General features: G+C 50.1%; 2 protein-coding genes across 3 annotated transcripts; one reads left to right on the top strand and one right to left on the bottom strand.

Moving 5' to 3' along the window:
- Positions 1-777: 777 nt before the first annotated feature.
- On the top strand, positions 778-13902 carry LRRC75B (leucine rich repeat containing 75B). 2 transcript variants are annotated; one of them, XM_058690968.1, is made up of 4 exons: positions 782-987; positions 3598-3726; positions 5172-5287; positions 6799-13902. In XM_058690968.1, the coding sequence occupies exons 1-4, from the start codon at positions 811-813 to the stop codon at positions 7322-7324; spliced, it is 948 nt and encodes a 315-aa protein (XP_058546951.1). In that variant the 5' UTR covers positions 782-810; the 3' UTR covers positions 7325-13902. The 2 variants fall into 2 exon arrangements, with proteins under 2 accessions (XP_058546952.1, XP_058546951.1); XM_058690969.1 differs by lacking the exon at positions 3598-3726 and having other exon boundaries at positions 778-987.
- A 1897-nt stretch (positions 13903-15799) lies between these two features.
- LOC131489138 (small integral membrane protein 15-like) lies at positions 15800-18079 on the bottom strand. Its single transcript, XM_058690963.1, has one exon. It carries the CDS (start codon positions 16350-16352, stop codon positions 16143-16145), a length of 210 nt encoding a protein of 69 aa, XP_058546946.1. The 5' UTR covers positions 16353-18079; the 3' UTR covers positions 15800-16142.
- Positions 18080-18871: the final 792 nt, after the last annotated feature.

Raw genomic sequence — 18871 nt, 5'->3', positions numbered from 1 at the left:
GAGCTGGGTGGGTCCCTAGCCCAAACCTGATCCATGCAGGAGCCAGGGCTTCCCCTCCTCACACCGCCTCCCCGCCCCTGTCAAGCTGGAAGACTGAAGCCTGGGGCAGATACAGCTGGCCTGCTTCCAGCCTGCCCAGAGCTAGGTTTAGGGGTTTAACCAGGACTCTTCATCCTGTTTGTCTCCCAGGCCTGGGCCAAAGGGAGCCCAGCCTGCTCCACCCAGCCTGCCCAGGCCTCCCCCAGTTAGGCAGGGAGGGGCAGTAAATATTTGTCAATGCAGGAATGTCTACACAGGTGGACAGGTCAGATACTACGATTGTCCAATGGCTGGGAAATTCCAGAAGGCAGGTGATGGCACTGCCTAAGGCTGGCAAGGGAATCCCCCACCCCCACCCCCCACCCCACACACACCCCTCCCCGACTCGGAGTCCAGTGCTCTGCACCACCAAAGCAACTGCTCCACAGTCAGCATGGAGGCCACTAGCCAAGCGCCACCTCGCCCGGCCCCTGCTCAATGCTTCCCCAAACGACTCCAGGCCCAGACGACAGAGCTCCAGAGCCCGGTCTAGCGCGGGCCCGGGACTCCACTGGCCAGACCTCCCAAACCGAGGGTTTGGGAGCTCTGGGGGCCCCAGCAGCAACCCCGCCCTCCTCCTCCGCTGCGGCCCCGCCCGGGCGCGCAACCTCGGACCCTGCGCTCCCCACCCAATGCAGCCCGGGCCGGGCGGGGCGGGGCGGGGGGTTGGGGCCGGGGGCGGGGCGCCGACGACCGGACTGCCTCCCGCTCCGCGCCGGCAGCGCAGCGGCCATGGGGGCGCGGCTGGGTCGGCGGACCGGACCCGAGGCGGCCTCGGAAGCCGGGGCGGCGGCGGGGTGCGGGCCCGCGCCCTATGAGCGCCGGGTGCGCTGGCTCCGCGAGATCCAGTCCACGCTCCGCGAGCGGCGGCCCGAGCGCGCGCGGCAGCTGCTGCGCCTCCTGCGCCAGGCGAGAGAAGGAGCGGGTCGGCCCGGGGCTGGAGGCCGGGGAGGGGCCAGAGCTGCAGGCTGCGGGCCTGGAAGGGGCCGGGAGGTGCTGCGGAGTTGGCCCTGGGCACGTGAGGCAGGGCTGGCCCCGGACGGGCGCACGGGCCGGGAGGGTTCCGAGGGGAGCATACGACTGGCTGAGGAGGCTGGGAGTCCTGTCTGGGCGAGAGGGCGAGGGAGGGAAAGCAATCAGCTAGAGTGAGGACGAGTGAGGCTCCGGGGGTGGGGTGGGGTGGGGTGGGGTGAGGTGATGTGTGAGCGTGGAAGAGAGGGCCGCGACGGTGTCCACCTTTCTGGGGTTTGAGAGTTCAGTTGTGTGTGTATTGAGGGTGCCCCCAAGCCCGGAGCTAAGAACACAGATTCATGCCTTGGCAGGAAAGGAGTGGCAAGGGGATGGTGGGAGGGGGACGACATCTTGTACTGAGGGGCAATGAATGGGAAGAGGGCAGCTCCCGGCTCCTCCATGGTGGGGGCGGGGGAGGGGGGAAGGAACTGCATAGGACCCTGGAGAGAGGACCTGGGAACTGATAGCCCAGCTGGTCAGCCGTGCAACCTCACCATGACACTATGGCAGCCCAGACAGAGCTACAACTCACATCACCCATCCTAACAGGCAGCTCACACTCATTGAGTACATACACCTGGCATCTGTGCATCACAACACCACATCTGGACAGGGTGAGAGCTGGGCGTGGGCACCCCTGGTCCCACACACACCGGGTACCTGAGCCAGCCTGGGGTGCCCTAGAAGACGTGGGTTCTGGTCCCAGCATCACCACTGGGCAAACCACTTCCCTCTCTGGCCACATCCCCATTTCCCGCAGCAACTGCCACCGCAGCTGCCCTGTACTGCAATCTGAAATTAGCCATGCAGGTGTTTGGCCTGCAGGTGGATGATTAGAGATGGGAAACTGAGGCTTGGAGAACAGTGGTGAGCCTAGAGCCACAGAGCAAATTAGGGGACAGTCAAGACAGAAGCTTCTAGTCTCCCAGCCTCACTCCTTCTGCACTGGGTTTCCTTTCTCTGGGCCCAGTGGGCTGGAAAGGTGGGGCTGGCCCTTTAAGAGGAGCTGTCCAGACCAGCAGAAGGCGGGCTGTGGCTGTAGTCTGGGGCCCTGTCTGGGTCAGCCCAGGCTTACCAGCTAGCCCTCTCTTCTAGATCCTCCCTAGCTGGCATTTGTGACTTGAATGATGTTTAAAATGCAAACAGCAAAGCAGCACCAAATCAGCTAGACCATCCAGAGGCACAGATCTTTGGGATGGCATCTGGGCCCTAAAGCACCAGCAGGACATTTTTTTTTTTTTTTTTTTTTTTAACTTGGGAAACCAGCTAAATTGCCCCCTTGTGTCTCAGGTCAGGATTCCTGGCCCAGGGGTCTGCCCCATAATCCACAGGGACTCTGCAGTCATGGCATTCCCACGTGGCCTAGAATCCTGTGCACAGGGGGCTTGTGCACAGAACCTGCCCCTCTGGCTTGAGGAGGGCCCCGGGGTCTGAAGGCCCCTCCTGGCTATGCCTGCCCCATCGGCTTGTCAGTATGGATGCTTTGAAAAGATGTTCAGGGACTCACCAGGCCTATGGGAATAACAAGAAGAGAAGCCCAAGGACTGAAGGCAGGAATGCATAGGTAGACCAGGGGCCCAATGGTGAGGTCTCTATGAGGGATGGGAGACGTGGAACCTGGACAAGGAGGCTGGTGGGTTGGGGAGGGTGGGAATGTCAAGCTGTGCATGAGTCTCTAATGTCATACAACATCAAGAGAATTTGGTCTCCACCAAAGGGGTTAAGGGCCAAGGTGTGTTCATGGATCTGGCTCTGGCAGCTCAAGGGTGGGACTAGACAGGTGTTGGGAGGCCAAGGGGCCCAGGAGGAGGCTGTTAGGGAGAGAGGCCTGCACCTCTTCGAGCAGTGGGGAGGGAGAGCTAGGCAGAGAGGGGTGAGGGAAGAGGGTGGGGTGGTTCTGGGCTCCTGCCCAAGCGCTGGGGAGATGGGGATGGTGACGCCCTTTACTGAGCTGGGTCATATGAGGCAAGGCCAGCTTCAGGGCAGGAGATGAACACACCCAATCTAAGCTGCCTTTGGGACATCTGACTGAGCTGAAAGAGAGGTCCATTCCCACAAAAGGGATCTGGACCTGTCAGCAGACATTTGTTGTGGCCACAACTCAGGAGAGCTTGGAAATAGGTAGAAGAGGCAAAGGGCCCAAAGAGAATGCTGGAGGACAGCAGCATTTGGGGGTCATCAGAGGATCCCCCAAAGAACCCTCCAGACAAGCCCAACCCCAGAGGAGGTAGGTGTCACAGTACCATGTTTCGCCTCCAGGGAACCAGTCTAAGGGTTTTGGAACCTACTTATCACCTCCCTGAAGCCCTGGATGTACTGGCACTCTCCCCATCCAAAGGGTCCACGTGTTCCTGGACAGTTGGGTCATCGCTACCTGGGAAGAAACTCCAGCAAGCCTCAGGGAAGGAGACAGACAGAGGGGAATCAATGTGAGAGGCTAGCTTGGATGGGGGCCTGGAAAAGGAGAGCCCAACTTCTGGCTCACTCAATTCTCCTCACCACTCACAGGACCTGGGCCTCGAGGGGACCCTCCTCACCGACATCCTCTATAGGAATGTGGCCTTCCTCAATCTGGTGGACCCTATCTCCCATGACCTGCTCGTGAACCTGGCCCGTGACCTGCAGTGCCCCAAGACGGTGAGGCCAGTAGGCATGGACCTCAGGCTGGGCCGTGTGGCTGACAGGGGCCAGGAATGCCCAGGGCTGGGGGCTAGGAGCCTCGGTCCTCAACTGGCTTGCTTTGAGGCCTTAACCAGGTCAATGTCCCTCTCTGGGACCTGATGGCAGTTTCAGTGTATTAGGCTGGCAAGCAGCTGGAACACAGGTGAGCTATGCTTTCCTACACCTGAAAAGCTGTGTGTTGCATAGGCCTGCTTCCTGAGTGGCAGCACTGTGTGCCAGGACCAGGGACCCGGGCAGGAAGTCTTACGGGGATGCTGTGGGACATAGAATGTTCTGACAAATCCACTGATGGAATCAAACTCCAAGCCTCTGCATTCCTGGGGCCAGAAGAGAGCCACCATAGGCTGGAACCCCTGTCCACATGTCCCCATCCTGTATGGATACACTTGGGGATGAATGCTCACTGCTTCCCATAGCAGTGTGAACCATAAGCAAATCCTTCCTCATGTTGAATTGGTGTCTGCCACCGGCAGCCTCCATCACCTCTCCTCCCATGCTACCACATCTGCTCCCAACCCCACTCTACATCCTGCCACAAGCACTGAAGGTCCTGCGCTCCTGACACAGCCACCAGCCCCCATCCCTTAGGCCCAGTGAATCCCTGTGCAAAACAAGAGTGCCCACTATGGGCCCTGCCAGCTCTGAACTCCTACATCTATATGCAGGCATCACCAAGGATTCTGAGGCTAGCCTAGGGCTATCATAGTGACTGCCAGGGCTTGCTGCCACTGTGTGTACGCTCTGTTAACAGAGGGACAGGATAAAGAATGTGCTGGGTAGTGGAGCGTGCTCAGTGCCAGCTTTGTGGAAAGCAGAGCATCCCTGTTTTTCCACCCCAAGCTAGGTCTCTACGAGGGCCCACTCAGGACCAGAAGAGAGCCGGGTGGTGGTGATGTAACACATTGACCCTCCCAGCCCTGGCAGCCAGACCCAGGCCCCACGGGCACGGTCTAGTTTTGGAGAGTGAGAGGAAGAAGAGCATGCTGACCTGGCTTGTTCCTATTCCCTGGGGGTGGCGTCAGTGGAGCAGGGCTCCCTGGAGGGGTCTGGTCCTGCCTCCCCCTGTGGCGAGTCCCCCCGGAGCGCTGAGGGTGGGCAGGGAGCCGGCTGATAGCCCGAGACACTGGCCTTGGGCCTGAGGACAGGGAACAAGGCCCCATTGTCTAGGCATCCTCCCGCCGGGCACTGCGGGCCTCAGACCAGCCTGTCCAGCTCCCAATGGGCAGCCTCCCCTGGCTCTGTGCCAGGCCACAGCCAGGGTGGGGGGTGGGAGGGGGAGGCTAGTGGGCAGCTCAGTGATCCATGATGAATCATGTGCCGGAGCACACACTTGGATCCCAAAGGCCCAGAGGGGCACGGGAGGGGCTTGGCCTCATCCTGACAACACTGCCTCCTTACAGGACTATGAGCTCTGGAAGTCCTCGGACAAGATCTGCCGACAGCTCATCTACCACCTCACCCCTCACTCCAAGCGGCAGCGAGGATCCAGCCTGCTCCAGAGGAAGACCCAGAGCTGGTAAGGGGAACCCAGCCACAGCCCTGCCTTGTGGCCCCTTAGGGTCCCTTCCTAGGCTGACATGGAGAAGCAGCTCAGCAAGAGGCTGGTGCCTGAAACCCCACCGTGTGACCCCCTCACCCTTGTCTGCATCACAGCTGTGGAATGCCCCCAAGCCAAACTGCACCCTCTGTGTGACCTGCCTCCTGCTTTTCGCTCACCTCTCAATCCCTGGCCTATCACAGGGCCTGGACCATACCCGGACCAAGATAACCCCAGCAGGCGTAGCAGGCGTCAGCTGAATCCTCACACAGGCTGTGAGGGAGGCAGATTCTGGGTCATGATTCCCATTTTATAGGGAAGGAAACTGAGGTTGGGAGAGGCAAAATGGCTTGCCTGAGGCCACACTCTGCCCTCATGTTCCTACAGCTCTTTGAAAAGCCTTTGCCAGGCAGCCTGAAGCCGAGGCCTCCGCAGTGAGCCTAGTAGCCTGCTCTGCCATGGGGTCCCCTTCCCAGTCACTCCATCACCATTTTGTGGCCAGACTCAGCCTAGTTACCTGCTGCGGACATCCAGGTTGAGGGACCTAGAACCACAGCGCTGGTGCTCTCCCCTGCTTGCTCCCTGCCGCACCTCTGCCACCCTTCCCCTCCTTGAGCCTGGTGGTCCATGATGAGCCCGGAGCCCATGAGGTTGTTTCCTGCCGTGGTGGTTAAGGGCCCTGAAGGTGGTCCCACTACCCATCTGCCTAGTGGTCCATGTTCAAATGACAGGAGAGACCTAGAGGGAGGTTCGAGGGGCGGTGGAGGACCCTCCTCAGTCTCTAAATTTCTTTTCTAGCTTAGAACACAGGGAACCCTTCACCGCCCTTCACCTTCCACCTGCCCACCCCCACACCTCCCAACACCTCCCCTCTTTCTACCCTGGGCCTGTCCCCTCTCTAGCCCTCAAGACTCGGGGGACAGACGGATACCCTATCACCCTCATAGGAATGTCTATCTTTACCCCTCTAAGGATTGACCTTAGAGGAGGCGTGGGAAAAAAGGTGAGGGCAGGAGTCAGAGCACCTTAATTTGAAGACCCAGTACCCTCTTAGTGGTGTGCAAGCATAGAAGAGTCCTATCACCTCTATGAGCATCATTTGCTCCTCTGCAGAATGGGATAATCATTCTTACTCAACTAGGTTGGCATAAAAATAAGTGAGACAATAGGTACAACAGGTGTGGTGATGCAGGCACACAGGAGGTTTTTATAATAATAATAGCTCATGGAACCTTAACACGTATATTTATTCCTCACAACAGCCAGGCCCTCTTGTCACCAAAGGAGAGACTGAGGCTCAGAGAGGTTCCAAGAATTGCCCATGGCCATCCACGTAGAAAGTAGCAGTTTGATCCCAGCTTGGCCTGATTGTAGGGCCCAGGCCCCGCCACCACTGAGGGCTGCCCCAATGGGTCATTGTCTACAGCCAGTAGGGACCTGCCAAGGCCATGGCCTTGCTCAGTCCATCTTTGCCTGCAACCTTTCCACAGCCTCAAGAGCAGCCTCCAGGTGACTCAGCTGGCTGGGGAGACCGTGAACCTGTCGGGGATTCCACTGTCGGCGCGGGATGTGCAGCACATTGTGCGCTACCTGGGAAACCAGGGAGCCGGGCTCACGGTGCTGGACCTGAGCTTCACGGGGCTCAGTGATGAGTTTCTGCGCCTGCTGCTACCCAGCCTCTGGACGCTGCCCCGCCTCACCCAGCTCCTGCTCAACGGCAACAGGCTGACGAGGGCCACTGCCCGTGAGCTCACTGAGGCCGTCAAGGACTCCACCAAGTTCCCCGCGCTGGCCTGGGTAGACCTGGGCAACAATGTGGACGTGGCCTCCTTGCCCCAGCCCCTGCTGGTCGGCCTACGCCGGCGGCTGAGCCAGCGCACCTCACTCCCCACCATCTATGAGAGCCTGGACCTCGAGCCTGAGGGTAGTGAGGCCAGGGCCACCTCTGCTGCCTCCACCTGGGGCTCTGCAGCTGCCGAGCCAGGGTCGGAGCCCCAGGCCTGCTGCACGAGGTGACCTGCCACCACCCTGGCTGCTGCTACCTGACTGCCAGTGGCACATGGGATGGGGGATGATGGAGGCCTTCTAGGTCCCCAGAAATCCAGTGTAAATACTCAGCCTGGGATTAAGGGGATGGAAGGAGAATGGGTTCACTAGAGGTTAGATGGTCAGCCCAGGATGGAGTCTCAGACTTCCCTCAGCAGGAGGGCCCAGAACCTGCTGTGCCGATCCCACAGTAAACAGTGATGTCCCCCTCTGCCTCAGCCTTTCTGCACCATGGACCTCAGGGCCACTGAGCGCCAGCTTGCTTCTGGGGTGGGGAAAGGGGTGGCCAAAGACTCAGGGACACTGCACACCTGAAAGGGAGGGACCAAGCTCTCACTGACTTACCCCAGGTATTACTCCCTGAGAAGACACCAAGGTGTAAGGGTCAGGTCCATCTGTGGGCTGGGGAGTTAGGGGAGGCCTCCAGGGACCTCGCCTTCACATTTGGGTGGGGCTTGGAGAAGAGCAGTTGGGAGGGCACAGAGGGGCAAAGCTCAGAATGGAGCCCCACAGCAATCTTGGGCCTGAGCCCAGGATGCTGACCTCCCCACCAGGGAGGGCCCCTTGGGCTGAGGACAAGACTGTGCTGACAGGAGGCAAGGTTCATCTCCCACAGATGGACAAGTGCTGCCCACCACCCCTAGGACCCACCGCCCCCCCCCCCCCCCAGGCTCCCTGTACTGAGTCAGTGGGGAATTCCATGGGGTTAGGAGATACCTTAGACCAGAGACAAAGGGCTTGTGTGTTCCCTCCAGGCCCTGGAGGCCCGTGTGCACAGTCCTCCCCTCTGGGGGACTCCAAGAAAGCATGCAGGACGTGGGGGTGGGTACATCCAGCAGCAGGGGACTTGGGGTGGAGCATTCCGAGGGCTTCCCAGGGGTAGTCTGCTCCCAGAAAGGGGCTATCTTCCCTCCCCACAAGCACCATCAGGGCAGGCTCTGGATCAGAAGCCTAAAGCCATGGTCAGCCTCACAGCCTTGTACGGAGAGCTGAGTACAGCCCAACTAGGAGTTGGACAGGGCAAAGACAAGGAAGGAATTTGAACATGTCTGGGGGGGAAACTGAGGCCCAGAGTGGGGAAGACAGCAGCCTAAGTCTCCCATACAGAGCCAGGTCAGGTCTGGGGCAGTGGGGATCCTCACAGATGAGGAGAGACCTGGAGGCAAAGAAAAGCCCTCTGGGCCAAAGAGAAGGTAGGACTCTCCCGGGCCCACCAGCTAACCCTCCTCCGCAGTGGGGCCCACAGGGGACCATGAGTCAGCACGGATTCCAGGCTGGCTAGATATGCAACAGCCCCTTGAGTGAGAAAGGAGATGACCAAGAAGGGTGAAGACAGGGAGGTGCTGAGTTCCAGGACCAGGAAGGAGGTGGGGAGGAAAAGGAGCTCCCTCTCTACCGCTGCCTGCCCACCCCAAGGGCAGGCCCCTGCCAGTCTGGCTGCTTTTGGAGAAACCTTTATCCGGAGGTGGTGGGAAGGGTGTGGAGAACACCAGGTTCAGCCCAGCTCTGCTCCTGACTTACTGTTGGGACCTGGCCAGGGCCTCCTCTCTCCCTGCCTTGGGTAAATAGGACTGCCTGTCCATAGTACCTTCCAGCTCTCAACCCTCCAGCCTGGGGTCCTGACCCTGTCAGTCCTCCTTGTTTTAAAGACACGGGCTTGCCCATTGTGCTCTTACTCTGGAACAGGGGGCTCAGGCTCCCTAGAGCAAGGCAAAGTGGGGTGGGAGATGAAAGGGGCCAGCTTGGAAAAGGATAGGGAAGCCAGCCTTGCACTGGGCAGGCTTGTAAGTCTGTCACAGGCAGGCAGCAGTGTTCTCCTGTGACTCCTTGCTGGAGAAATGCCAAGCTCTCTGGCCCTCCTGCCCTCCTGCCCCCCTCACTCCCTGCCCACCACTGGCCCAAATCCAGCCCACAAACCTTGAACGTTGCCGCTGGGAGAGACTCCTACCGGGATGGTGTGAGGACCTGAGCCGGGTGTCACTAGGCGAGCTCTGGGAGAATTCAGGCAGCGGCAGCTGGTCTCAATCTCCCCGCCTCTCAGACGGAGGCACGCAATGCAATAGCTGAGCTAGAGCACAAAACAGCTCAAGAGAAGAGGGTTGGCTTTGTTGCCAGGCAGGTGTCCACAACCCCTTCACGTGCCCTCATGTCAGGGCCTCACGGCCACCAGTGAGGCTACTCTACAGGCAGGTACACTCCAAGAGGAGGGGGCTTGTGCCTCTCAAAGCTTGGTGGGCAGAGAGGACATGCCAGGCGGGCTCCAGCCCGAGTTCCGGACCCAAGAGGAAGCAGGTAGGCCTTGCCCAGCCCCAGTCTTGGAGGCAGACAGACTCAGCCTGGTTCTGGCTCTGTCACCCACTGGTGGTATCCTCTCAGGGTCCGTTCCTTCATCTTGGGAACCAGGTATATCAAGTCTCCCCTTGCCCTGTCGGAGAGAGCATGATATAAGGTTTGGAAAGTGCCTGCTACGTGGGGGGCACAGGGCAGGCACTCTTCAGCGTCAGTGGGGCCTCCACCCAGGGCTCTCAGAATGGAAATGGCAGGAGCCCAAACCTTTGGGACTAAAGCCAAAGCCATGCATTTATTTGGAGGGCACTTCTGTAGCCTTTCTGTTGGCAAAGTATTGTTCTGATGGCTTTATGTTTCGTTAATGCTCTTCATACTTATGAGTGAGTAAACTGATACAGGGACAGGTTAAGTGATCTGTCCAAAGTCAAAGAGCTAGAAACCGGAGGAGCCGGGATGTGAGGGGGAGGCCCACATTGTCTGTGATGCTACCCCCTGCCTGATGCTGCCTATCCCACAGCCAGCCTGGGGGCTGAGGATTCACTGGAACTCTTGAGCAAGCCTCTGCCAAAGACACCATTCGATACAGGAGACCATCACAGTGCTCTGATGGCAGACGTCCTGCTGCGGGAGGGACCCTCAGCCACATTGCCCCTAAAGCAGGACCAATCAGGACCTCCCTGGGCCTGTTGCCTCGTATACAAAATTGAGGAGTGGGGATGGGAACAGTGAGGATCCAGGCTTTGCCCTCTTCCAGGATTGAAAGGGACAAATGGGGAGTGGGTTCAGAAGTACTCATCAGACCAAGTGAAGCCCAGCCTCATACTCAGGGGTGCGGGATCCATGCCCACATCAGACAGTCTGGGACAACTCCAGCTGCCTTCACCTCTCTGGGCATCAGCCTCCTCAAACCTAAACCTGCCTTGCCAGGATGTTAAGAGAATCAAAAGGAAACATGTAGAAAAGATACCTGTGCAGGGCTTGAACTCAAAAACTATGAGATCATGACCTGAGCTGAAATCAAGAGTTGGACGCTTAACTGACTGAGCCACCAGGCACACCTTCAATTTTTTTTAATGTTTATTTTTGAAAGAGACAGAGTGCAAGTGGGGAAGGGCAGAGAGAGAGGGAAACACAGAACCTGAAGCAGGCTCCAAGCTCTGAGCTGTCAGCACAGAGCCCGACATAGGGCTCGAACTCACGGACCACGAGATCAGGACCTGAGCTGAAGTCGGACGTCCAACTGACTGAGCCACCCAGGCGCCCCTTAATTTTTAAAAATTGTATCATTTTTGGAGCACCTGGGTGGCTCAGTCGGTTAAGTGTCCGGCTCTTGATGTCAGCTCAGGTCATGATCTCATTGTTTGTGAGTTCAAGCCCTGCATCGGGCAAGGCACTAACAGTGAGGAGCTTGCTTGGGATTCTCTCTTTCCCTCTCTCCCTGCCCCTTCCCCACTCTCCCTCTCTCAAAATGAATAAACTTTAAAAAAATTAAAAAATAAAAAATAAATTGTATCATTTTTAAAAATAATTCTTCATTGTAGTACCATTGAAATATAATAGACATAACAAATGTTACAATTTAAAGTGTACACTATAGTATATTTTGACTTCATGAAACCACCACCACAATCAAGACAGTAAAGATATCTGTCATTTCCAAAAGTTTCCTTGCCCCTTGGTAATGTATCCCTCCTGCCCCTCCTTGTCCACCCCCTTCCCTAAGCAGGGGGGGCCTTGACCTGCTTGCTGTCCTTTCACATTAGTTTGCATTTTCTAGAGTTTTTTTTTTTTAAGTTTATGTATTCTTTTAGTAATCTCTACACCCAACATGGGGCTCGAACTCATGACCGTGAGATTAAAAGTCGACTACCTTTCCAACTGAGCCAGGTACCCCTACAGTTTTAGATATATGGAAGAATATGGGGTGTATTCTTTTTTATATGACTTCTTTCACTCAGCATAATTATTTTGAGACTTCCATGATGTTGCCTACATCAGTTCCTCTTAATTGTTGAGTAGTATTTTACTGGATGCACATACCACCATTCATTCCCCTGTCGATGGATATTTGGGCTTCCAGTTTTTAGCTCTAACAAATGAAGCTGCTATGAATATTCATGTACAAGGTTTTGCATGAACATATATTTCCTTTTCTCTTGTGTAGTGGTATCTCAGTGTGGTTTTCTTTTCTTGTAATATGATTGCCTGCCTGGCTTTCCTTATTAGGGTAATGTTGGTACCCTGCTCATAGAATGAGTTGAGAAACTATTCCCTTCTCTACTTTTTTAGGAAGAGTTTGTGGAGAATTGATATTATTTCTTTCTTACATATTTGGTAGAATTCCTCAGTGAAGGGACATGGGCCTGAGGTTTTTTTGTAGAAGGTTTCCAGTTACAATACCAGTTTCCTTAACCGAAATAGGACTATTCAAATTAGTTACATCTTGAGTAAGCATTAGTATGTTGGGTCTTTTAAGGAATTTGTCCATTTCATCCAAGTTGTTAAATTTGTTGGCATAAAACTGTTCATAATATTTCCTTTCAGTATCTGTGGAATCTGCAGTAGTCACCTCTCTCATTCCTGAGATTGGTAAATGTTTATTTTTGAGAGACAGAGAGAGACAGAGCACAAGCAGGGGAGGGGGGCAGAGAGAGAGGCACAGAATCTGAAGCAGGCTCCAGGCTCTGAGCTGTCAGCACAGGGCCCGATGCAGGACTCGAACTCAGGAACCACGAGATCATGACCTGAGCTGAAGTCAGACGCTTAACCGACTGAGCCACCCAGGCACCCCCATGTCTTTTTGTTGTTATTGTTTTTCTTTCCTAATCAGTCTGGCTACAGGTTTATCAATTTTATTGATCTTGTTAAAGAATCATCTTTTGGTTACATTGATTTTTCTCTATGGTTTTTTTCTGTTTTCTATTTCACTGACATCCATTTTGATCTTTATTTCCTTTCTTATGCTTCCTTTAGATTTTATTGGCTTTTCTTTTTCTAGATTCTTAAATGAATCTTCTTGTCTGGTGTTAATATAGCTAAGATAATTGATCTGAGACCTTTTTAAAAAATGTTTTATTTATTTATTTTTCTGAGAGAGAGAGAGAGAGAGAGAGCAAGTGGAGAGGGGCATAGAGAGGGGACAGAAGATCCAAAGCAGGCTCTGCATGACAGCAGCAAGCCCGATATGGGCTTGAACCCTTGAACCATGAGATTGTGACCCAAACTGAAATCGGACATTCAACCGAGGCACCCAGATGCCCTCTTTTTTTCTAATACAGATGTTTAATGCTATAAATCACACCCCTCCCCCTGCCATCAAATTCTGTTTTTGTGGCATCCCACAATTTCTGATATGTTCAGTGTTTCCATTTAAAAGTCAGTTCAAAATACTAATTTCTCTTTTGGTTTCTTCTTTGATCCATGGTTGTGTGTTATTTTGTTTTCAAATATTTAGAGATTTTTCCAAGGATCTTTCTGTTAATGATTTCTAACTTAATTTCGTTGTGGTCAGACAATGTAGTTAGCATGGTTTTGAAGCCTTTGGAATTCTGGTAAATGTTCTGTGTGCACTTGAGAAGAATGCGCACTTGAGAATTCTGCTTTTGTTGGGTGGTTCTATTAAGTGTTAATCAGTGGGTGATTAACCCAACAGTGGTGTTGGGTGGCTCAGTGGGTTAAGCATCCGACTCTTGATATTGGCTGGGGTCATGGTCTTGCAGTCGTGGGATTGAGCCCCAAATCAGGCTCTGAGCTGAGTGTGGGATTCTCTCTCCCTCTCTCTCGCCCCTCCCTCATTCATACTCTCTCCTCAAAATAAATAAAAGAAACATTTAAAAAATTAAAAAATAAACATTAATCAAAATCAAGTTTACTATATCCTTGCTGGTTTTCTGTCTACTTCAGCTATCAACTATTGAGAGGGGAATTGAAACCCCTGACTGTAATTGTATATGTCTATTTCTTGTTGAACTTTTTGCATCATGTATTTTGAAGCTTTATTAGGTGCATAAATGTTTAAGATTATTATGGTTCCTTGACTAACTGACCTTATTATCATTGTGAAATAACCATTATCCCCCATATTTCTTGCTTTGAAACCGATTTGTCTAATATTAATATAGATATAGCTACTCCAGCTTTCCTTTGATTAGTTATTAGAAAGGGTATTATCTTTTCCCATCCTTTTACTTTTAACCATTTGTGTCTTTATATTTAAAGTGTGTTTCAAAAATAATAATAAAGTGTGTTTCTTACAGGTACATGCAGTTGGGTCTTACTTTTTAAAATTGTTTATTTTTTTATATACATATATTTTTATTTTATTTTTATTTTTTAGAGAGAGAGAGCATGAGCTGGGGAGAGAGAGAAAGAGAGAGACTCTTAAGCAGGCTGCATGCTCAGTGCAGAGTCTGACCCAGGGCTTGACCCCATGACCCTGGGAATCATGACCTGAGCTGAAATCAAGAGTCAGACGCTCAACCAACTGAGCCACACAGGCATCCTGGGTACTCTATTTTAAATCAAATTTGACAATCTCTGCTTTTAAATGGGAATGTTTATACCATTTACATTTAATGTGATTACTAAATGTGATTACTAATTACATTTAATGTGATTATTGATATGGTTAGTGTGGTTATTGATAGGCCATTATTTTTTTCCCTTTATGAAAAAGTATCAAATTTATTTCAATATCCAGTTTTATTTTTATTTATTTTTTATTAAAAAAAAATTTTTTTTAACGTTTATTTATTTTTTTTGAGACAGAGAGAGACAGAGCATGAACGGGGGAGGGGCAGAGAGAGAGGGAGACACAGAATCTGAAACAGGCTCCAGGCTCTGAGCCATCAGCCCAGAGCCCGACGCGGGGCTCGAACTCACGGACCGTGAGATCGTGACCTGAGCCGAAGTCGGACGCTTAACTGACTGAGCCACCCAGGCGCCCCTCTAGTTTTATTTTTAAATTAAAGCTGTTGGACAATTTTTTTGTAACTTATAATTCATTATCAGAGGTGAGGAAAATGTGAATAAGCTATTATATACTGACAGCAAATAAAATTCTTAGACTATGCACTTATAAAAGCCACGTGTAATAGTAAAAGTTCCAGTTATACTAGTTACCTGAAGGAAATATTCTTTAGCTCTTTATTGCTAATTTTAACACATTCTCATTTTGACATAATTTACCTTTTTCACCCAATTACTAGTATGATGAACAAAGTTTTTCCAAACGTTAAACCTTTCTTTACCACTTATGAAATATGAATTATTACTTTTTAAGACTTCCATACAAGAAATTTGAAATTTTAATTTTTACCATGAATCTATTGGATCAAAAAGTATAGAACATCACTACTAAATAAGGTAAGACAAAGAATAGAATAAAAAACACAAAAGTGGCATTTATTTAATCAGCAAATTATCTGATAAGACATTTTAACTACTTCACATTTCTACTTAGCACAAGAGAATAAACTGGTTCCAAGGTACCACAAGGTTTGGCATTTTTACTGCAAGCGTTTAAGTCATAGTGTTATTCTACTCAACAAGACATCTCTAAGAAAATGGCAGTGTTCATAAGTACAAACATGGTTATATCTGGTAGGTGGTATTCTTCATAGTCAATATGAGAATTCTTTATAAAATTAGATTTTAAGAAATGCAGAATATCTGATAATTATCTCAAAGGCTAAAATGAGAAAAATGCAGAACACAGAAATAGTCATTGGTTAATATTTGGCTTTGAAAAAGCCAGAAATGATTCTATTCCAAGAAATAAGCGATAATGATAAAAGATATAATAATTAATATACTATATGTCTTAAAAGGCTTAAAAGCCAAAGCACACTTTCTACATCAGGATAATTCTGATTTTTAAGTTCTTAATTTCCTTCGTCCACAACAGGACCCTGTTCTAAGCCATTATTATTTTTTTTTTTTCAACGTTTTTTATTTTTTTTATTTTTGGGACAGAGAGAGACAGAGCTGAACGGGGGAGGGGCAGAGAGAGAGGGAGACACAGAATCGGAAACAGGCTCCAGGCTCCGAGCCATCGGCCCAGAGCCTGACGCGGGGCTCAAACTCACGGACCGCGAGATCGTGACCTGGCTGAAGTCGGACGCTTAACCGACTGCGCCACCCAGGCGCCCCTCTAAGCCATTATTTGAATAGAGTTCATAATGTAGGGTCATTATTTTCCACAGGATGCTTTCATTACAGTACATAAACTGCAAAATGGCAAATGACTAAGTCAGTTATAAAGAATTTATAGCATAATAAATGCCAATTTACAATAACCATCAACAGACTTCTACACCAAAGCCTAAAAGTTGCTGCAGTAGAAGTCATAACTAACATGATTCTTCCATGTGCTCAGACTTTACTACAAATTACTGTCATGAAAAACAGAAACCTCAGTGGGTCCTTCCAAAACTGCATAATTTTCCAAACGATTTACCTCTGGTTGTACAGCCTGTTCATTCCTTAAGTGCTTATGCAGTTATTTAGCTTTTGCAATATTTTCTTGACATTTTTGTTTCTTCTTTTGGTCCTTTTCCCTGGCCTCAATCATCTTGACCAATTTCTGGGACACTATGGCATTTACTAGAAACAATGGTGTAACGGCCAAAATAACTGTTGTAAGGAAGCCATACGGGTCTTTTGCAGCCCAATCCACAACATACTCAGCCCAGGCCTTTATATTAACCATCTTCACAGTTTTTGTTTGTTTGTTTGTTTTAAGTTTATTTCTTTATTTTGAGAGAGAGAATGCGCACAAGCAGGGGAGGAGCAGGGAGAGAGGGAGAGAGAGAATGTCAAGCAGCTTCCATGCTTAGATTTCCAACCCATGAACCTTGAGATCATGACCTGAGCTGAAATCAAAAGTCAGATGTTTAACCTACTGAGACACCCAGGTGCCCAAACCATCTTTGTAAAGGTCTTGTGCTTGAGTAGCGATCTCCAACTTTGAGATTATTAGTGAGCTAATTTCAATTTCAGATGATCCTTGCTTGTTTGTCTTCTTTAGCTCTACTATACACTTGTGAGACAAGGTTTAAGTCCTGTATCTTCTTCCTTCTGTAAAGGGTCCACCAGCCTTAATCTCCAAATGCACGCAGCTCCAAATGGTATTTCACCACCATCAGCATGTCTCCTCCATCCATCCTTGTTTTTCCCCTTGCTCATTCATCCTTCCCTACCGGCCCCACCAGCCTCGGGGGCCAAGTTCACCTGCCCCCCAGCCTCCACCACACCTTGGTCCACCCACACCATGGCTGCCTCTTCAGGGGACAGGGCAAAACCACTGTGGTGGCTGCCACCAGCCTCCCCTACATCACAGCCGGGACCATGGGCTCGGAACCCTCAGTAGGCCATTACTGATGGCCTATCATCTTGCTATTTATTTTCTATTTGTCCCATCTGTTCTTCTTTCCTCACTTCCTCTTTTTCTGGCTTTTTTAAAGAATACTTATGAATCCATCATAAATCTCTACTGGCTTAACTCTTTTATTTTTTAAGTTTATTTATTTTGAGATCGAGCGCACATGCACGTGAATGGGGGAGGGGTAGAGAGAGAGGGAGAGAGAATCCCCAGCAGGCTCTGGGCTGAGAGTGGGGCTTGAGCTCACAAACCATGAGATCATGACATGAGCCAAAATCAAGAGTCAGAATGCTTAACGGACTGAGGCACCCAGGCGCCCCTCTGTTTTTTGTTTTTTTTTTTTGTTTGTTTTTTATTGAGGTAACATTCACATAAAATAAAATTAACCATTTTAACCATTGACCTGAGCCCAAATCAAGAGTCAGAGTGCTTAATGGACTGAGCCACCCAGGCATCCCTCTTTTTTTTTTTTTTTTTTTAATTGAGCTAACATTCACATAAAATAAAATTAACCATTTTAACCATTTTTTTTAAATTTTATTTTTAAGTAATCTCTACACCCAACATGGGGCTCAAACTCACAACCCCAAGATAAAGAGTTGCATGCTCTACCAACTGAGCCAGTCAGGTGCCCCACCATTTTAAAGTGTACAATTCAGTGATTTTTAGTACATTCTCCATGTTGTGAAACCATCATCACTAATTGCAGAATGTTTTCATTACCCCCCAAAAGAAACCCCATAGCCATTAAGCAAGCACTCCCTATTCTCCCTTCCCCAGTCTCTGGCACCACTAATCTGCGTTGTCTCTATGAATTTGCCTATTCCGGACTGAATTTCATATATATGAAATCATACATGGCCTTTTTTGCCTGGCTTCTTTCACTCAGCATGTTTGCAAAATGCATCCATGTTGTAGCATGTATAATTCATTTCTTTTTATGGTTAAATAATATTCCATTGTATGGATGTACCATTTTGTTTATCTGTTCATCAGCTGATGGACATTTGAGTGTTGTTTTGTTTTCAGTGTTGCTTGAAGTTTATATATCTTTATATTATATATTATATATCTTTAAATTATCAGTGCACCTTCAAGTAATATACCACTTCTAATATACAAAATCTTACAATAGTATGCTTTCCTTTCTCCCCTCTTGGCCTTTTTGCCAATATTGTCATGAATTTTACTTTTACATATGTTACAAACCCCATAACACAATCTTTACTCCTTTGTGTAGATACAGATTTCCATCTGGTATAATTTTCCTAATGCCCAAAGGATGCCCTTTAACATTTTGTATAGTAGGTCTCCTCATGATGAATTTTGTTCCCAGCCTTTGTAGGTCTGAAAACATCTTTTTTTTTTTTTTTTTTTAAATTATTTATTTTTGAGAGAGACAGAGCAGGAGCAGGTGAGGGGCAGAGAAAGTGGGAGACACAATACTTGAAGTAGGCTCCAGGCTCTGAGTGGTCAGTGCAGAGCCAGTTGCGGGCCTCGAACTCACAAGCTGTGAGATCATGACCTGAGCCAAAACCAAGAGTTGGACGCTTAACCAACTGAGCCACCCAGGTGCCTCTAATTTTGTTTAAACATTTTTTTTTAATGCTTTTAAGTTTGTTTTTATGATCCTTTGACTCTTGGGGCCTTACTAATCCTAGAGACTGCCCTCCCAGAGTCGGTTAGGTCCTAGACAGTAAACAATTTACCTGCAGAGCATGCCTTTCGTATACAAATTTACTAATCAACTCCAAACACCTTTTACCTAATTATCACACACCAAACCAGTATTTCCTGTCCTAAATCACACCAGGGCCAGGTTATGGACAACTAGAGACCGTTCCTAC

The sequence above is a fragment of the Neofelis nebulosa genome, chromosome 11 (genome assembly GCF_028018385.1).
Source record: "Neofelis nebulosa isolate mNeoNeb1 chromosome 11, mNeoNeb1.pri, whole genome shotgun sequence".
In the NCBI taxonomy this organism is placed as follows: domain Eukaryota; kingdom Metazoa; phylum Chordata; class Mammalia; order Carnivora; family Felidae; genus Neofelis; species Neofelis nebulosa.
Note: the sequence above shows the minus strand (reverse complement) of the source record. Positions and strands in the feature narration are given on the sequence as shown.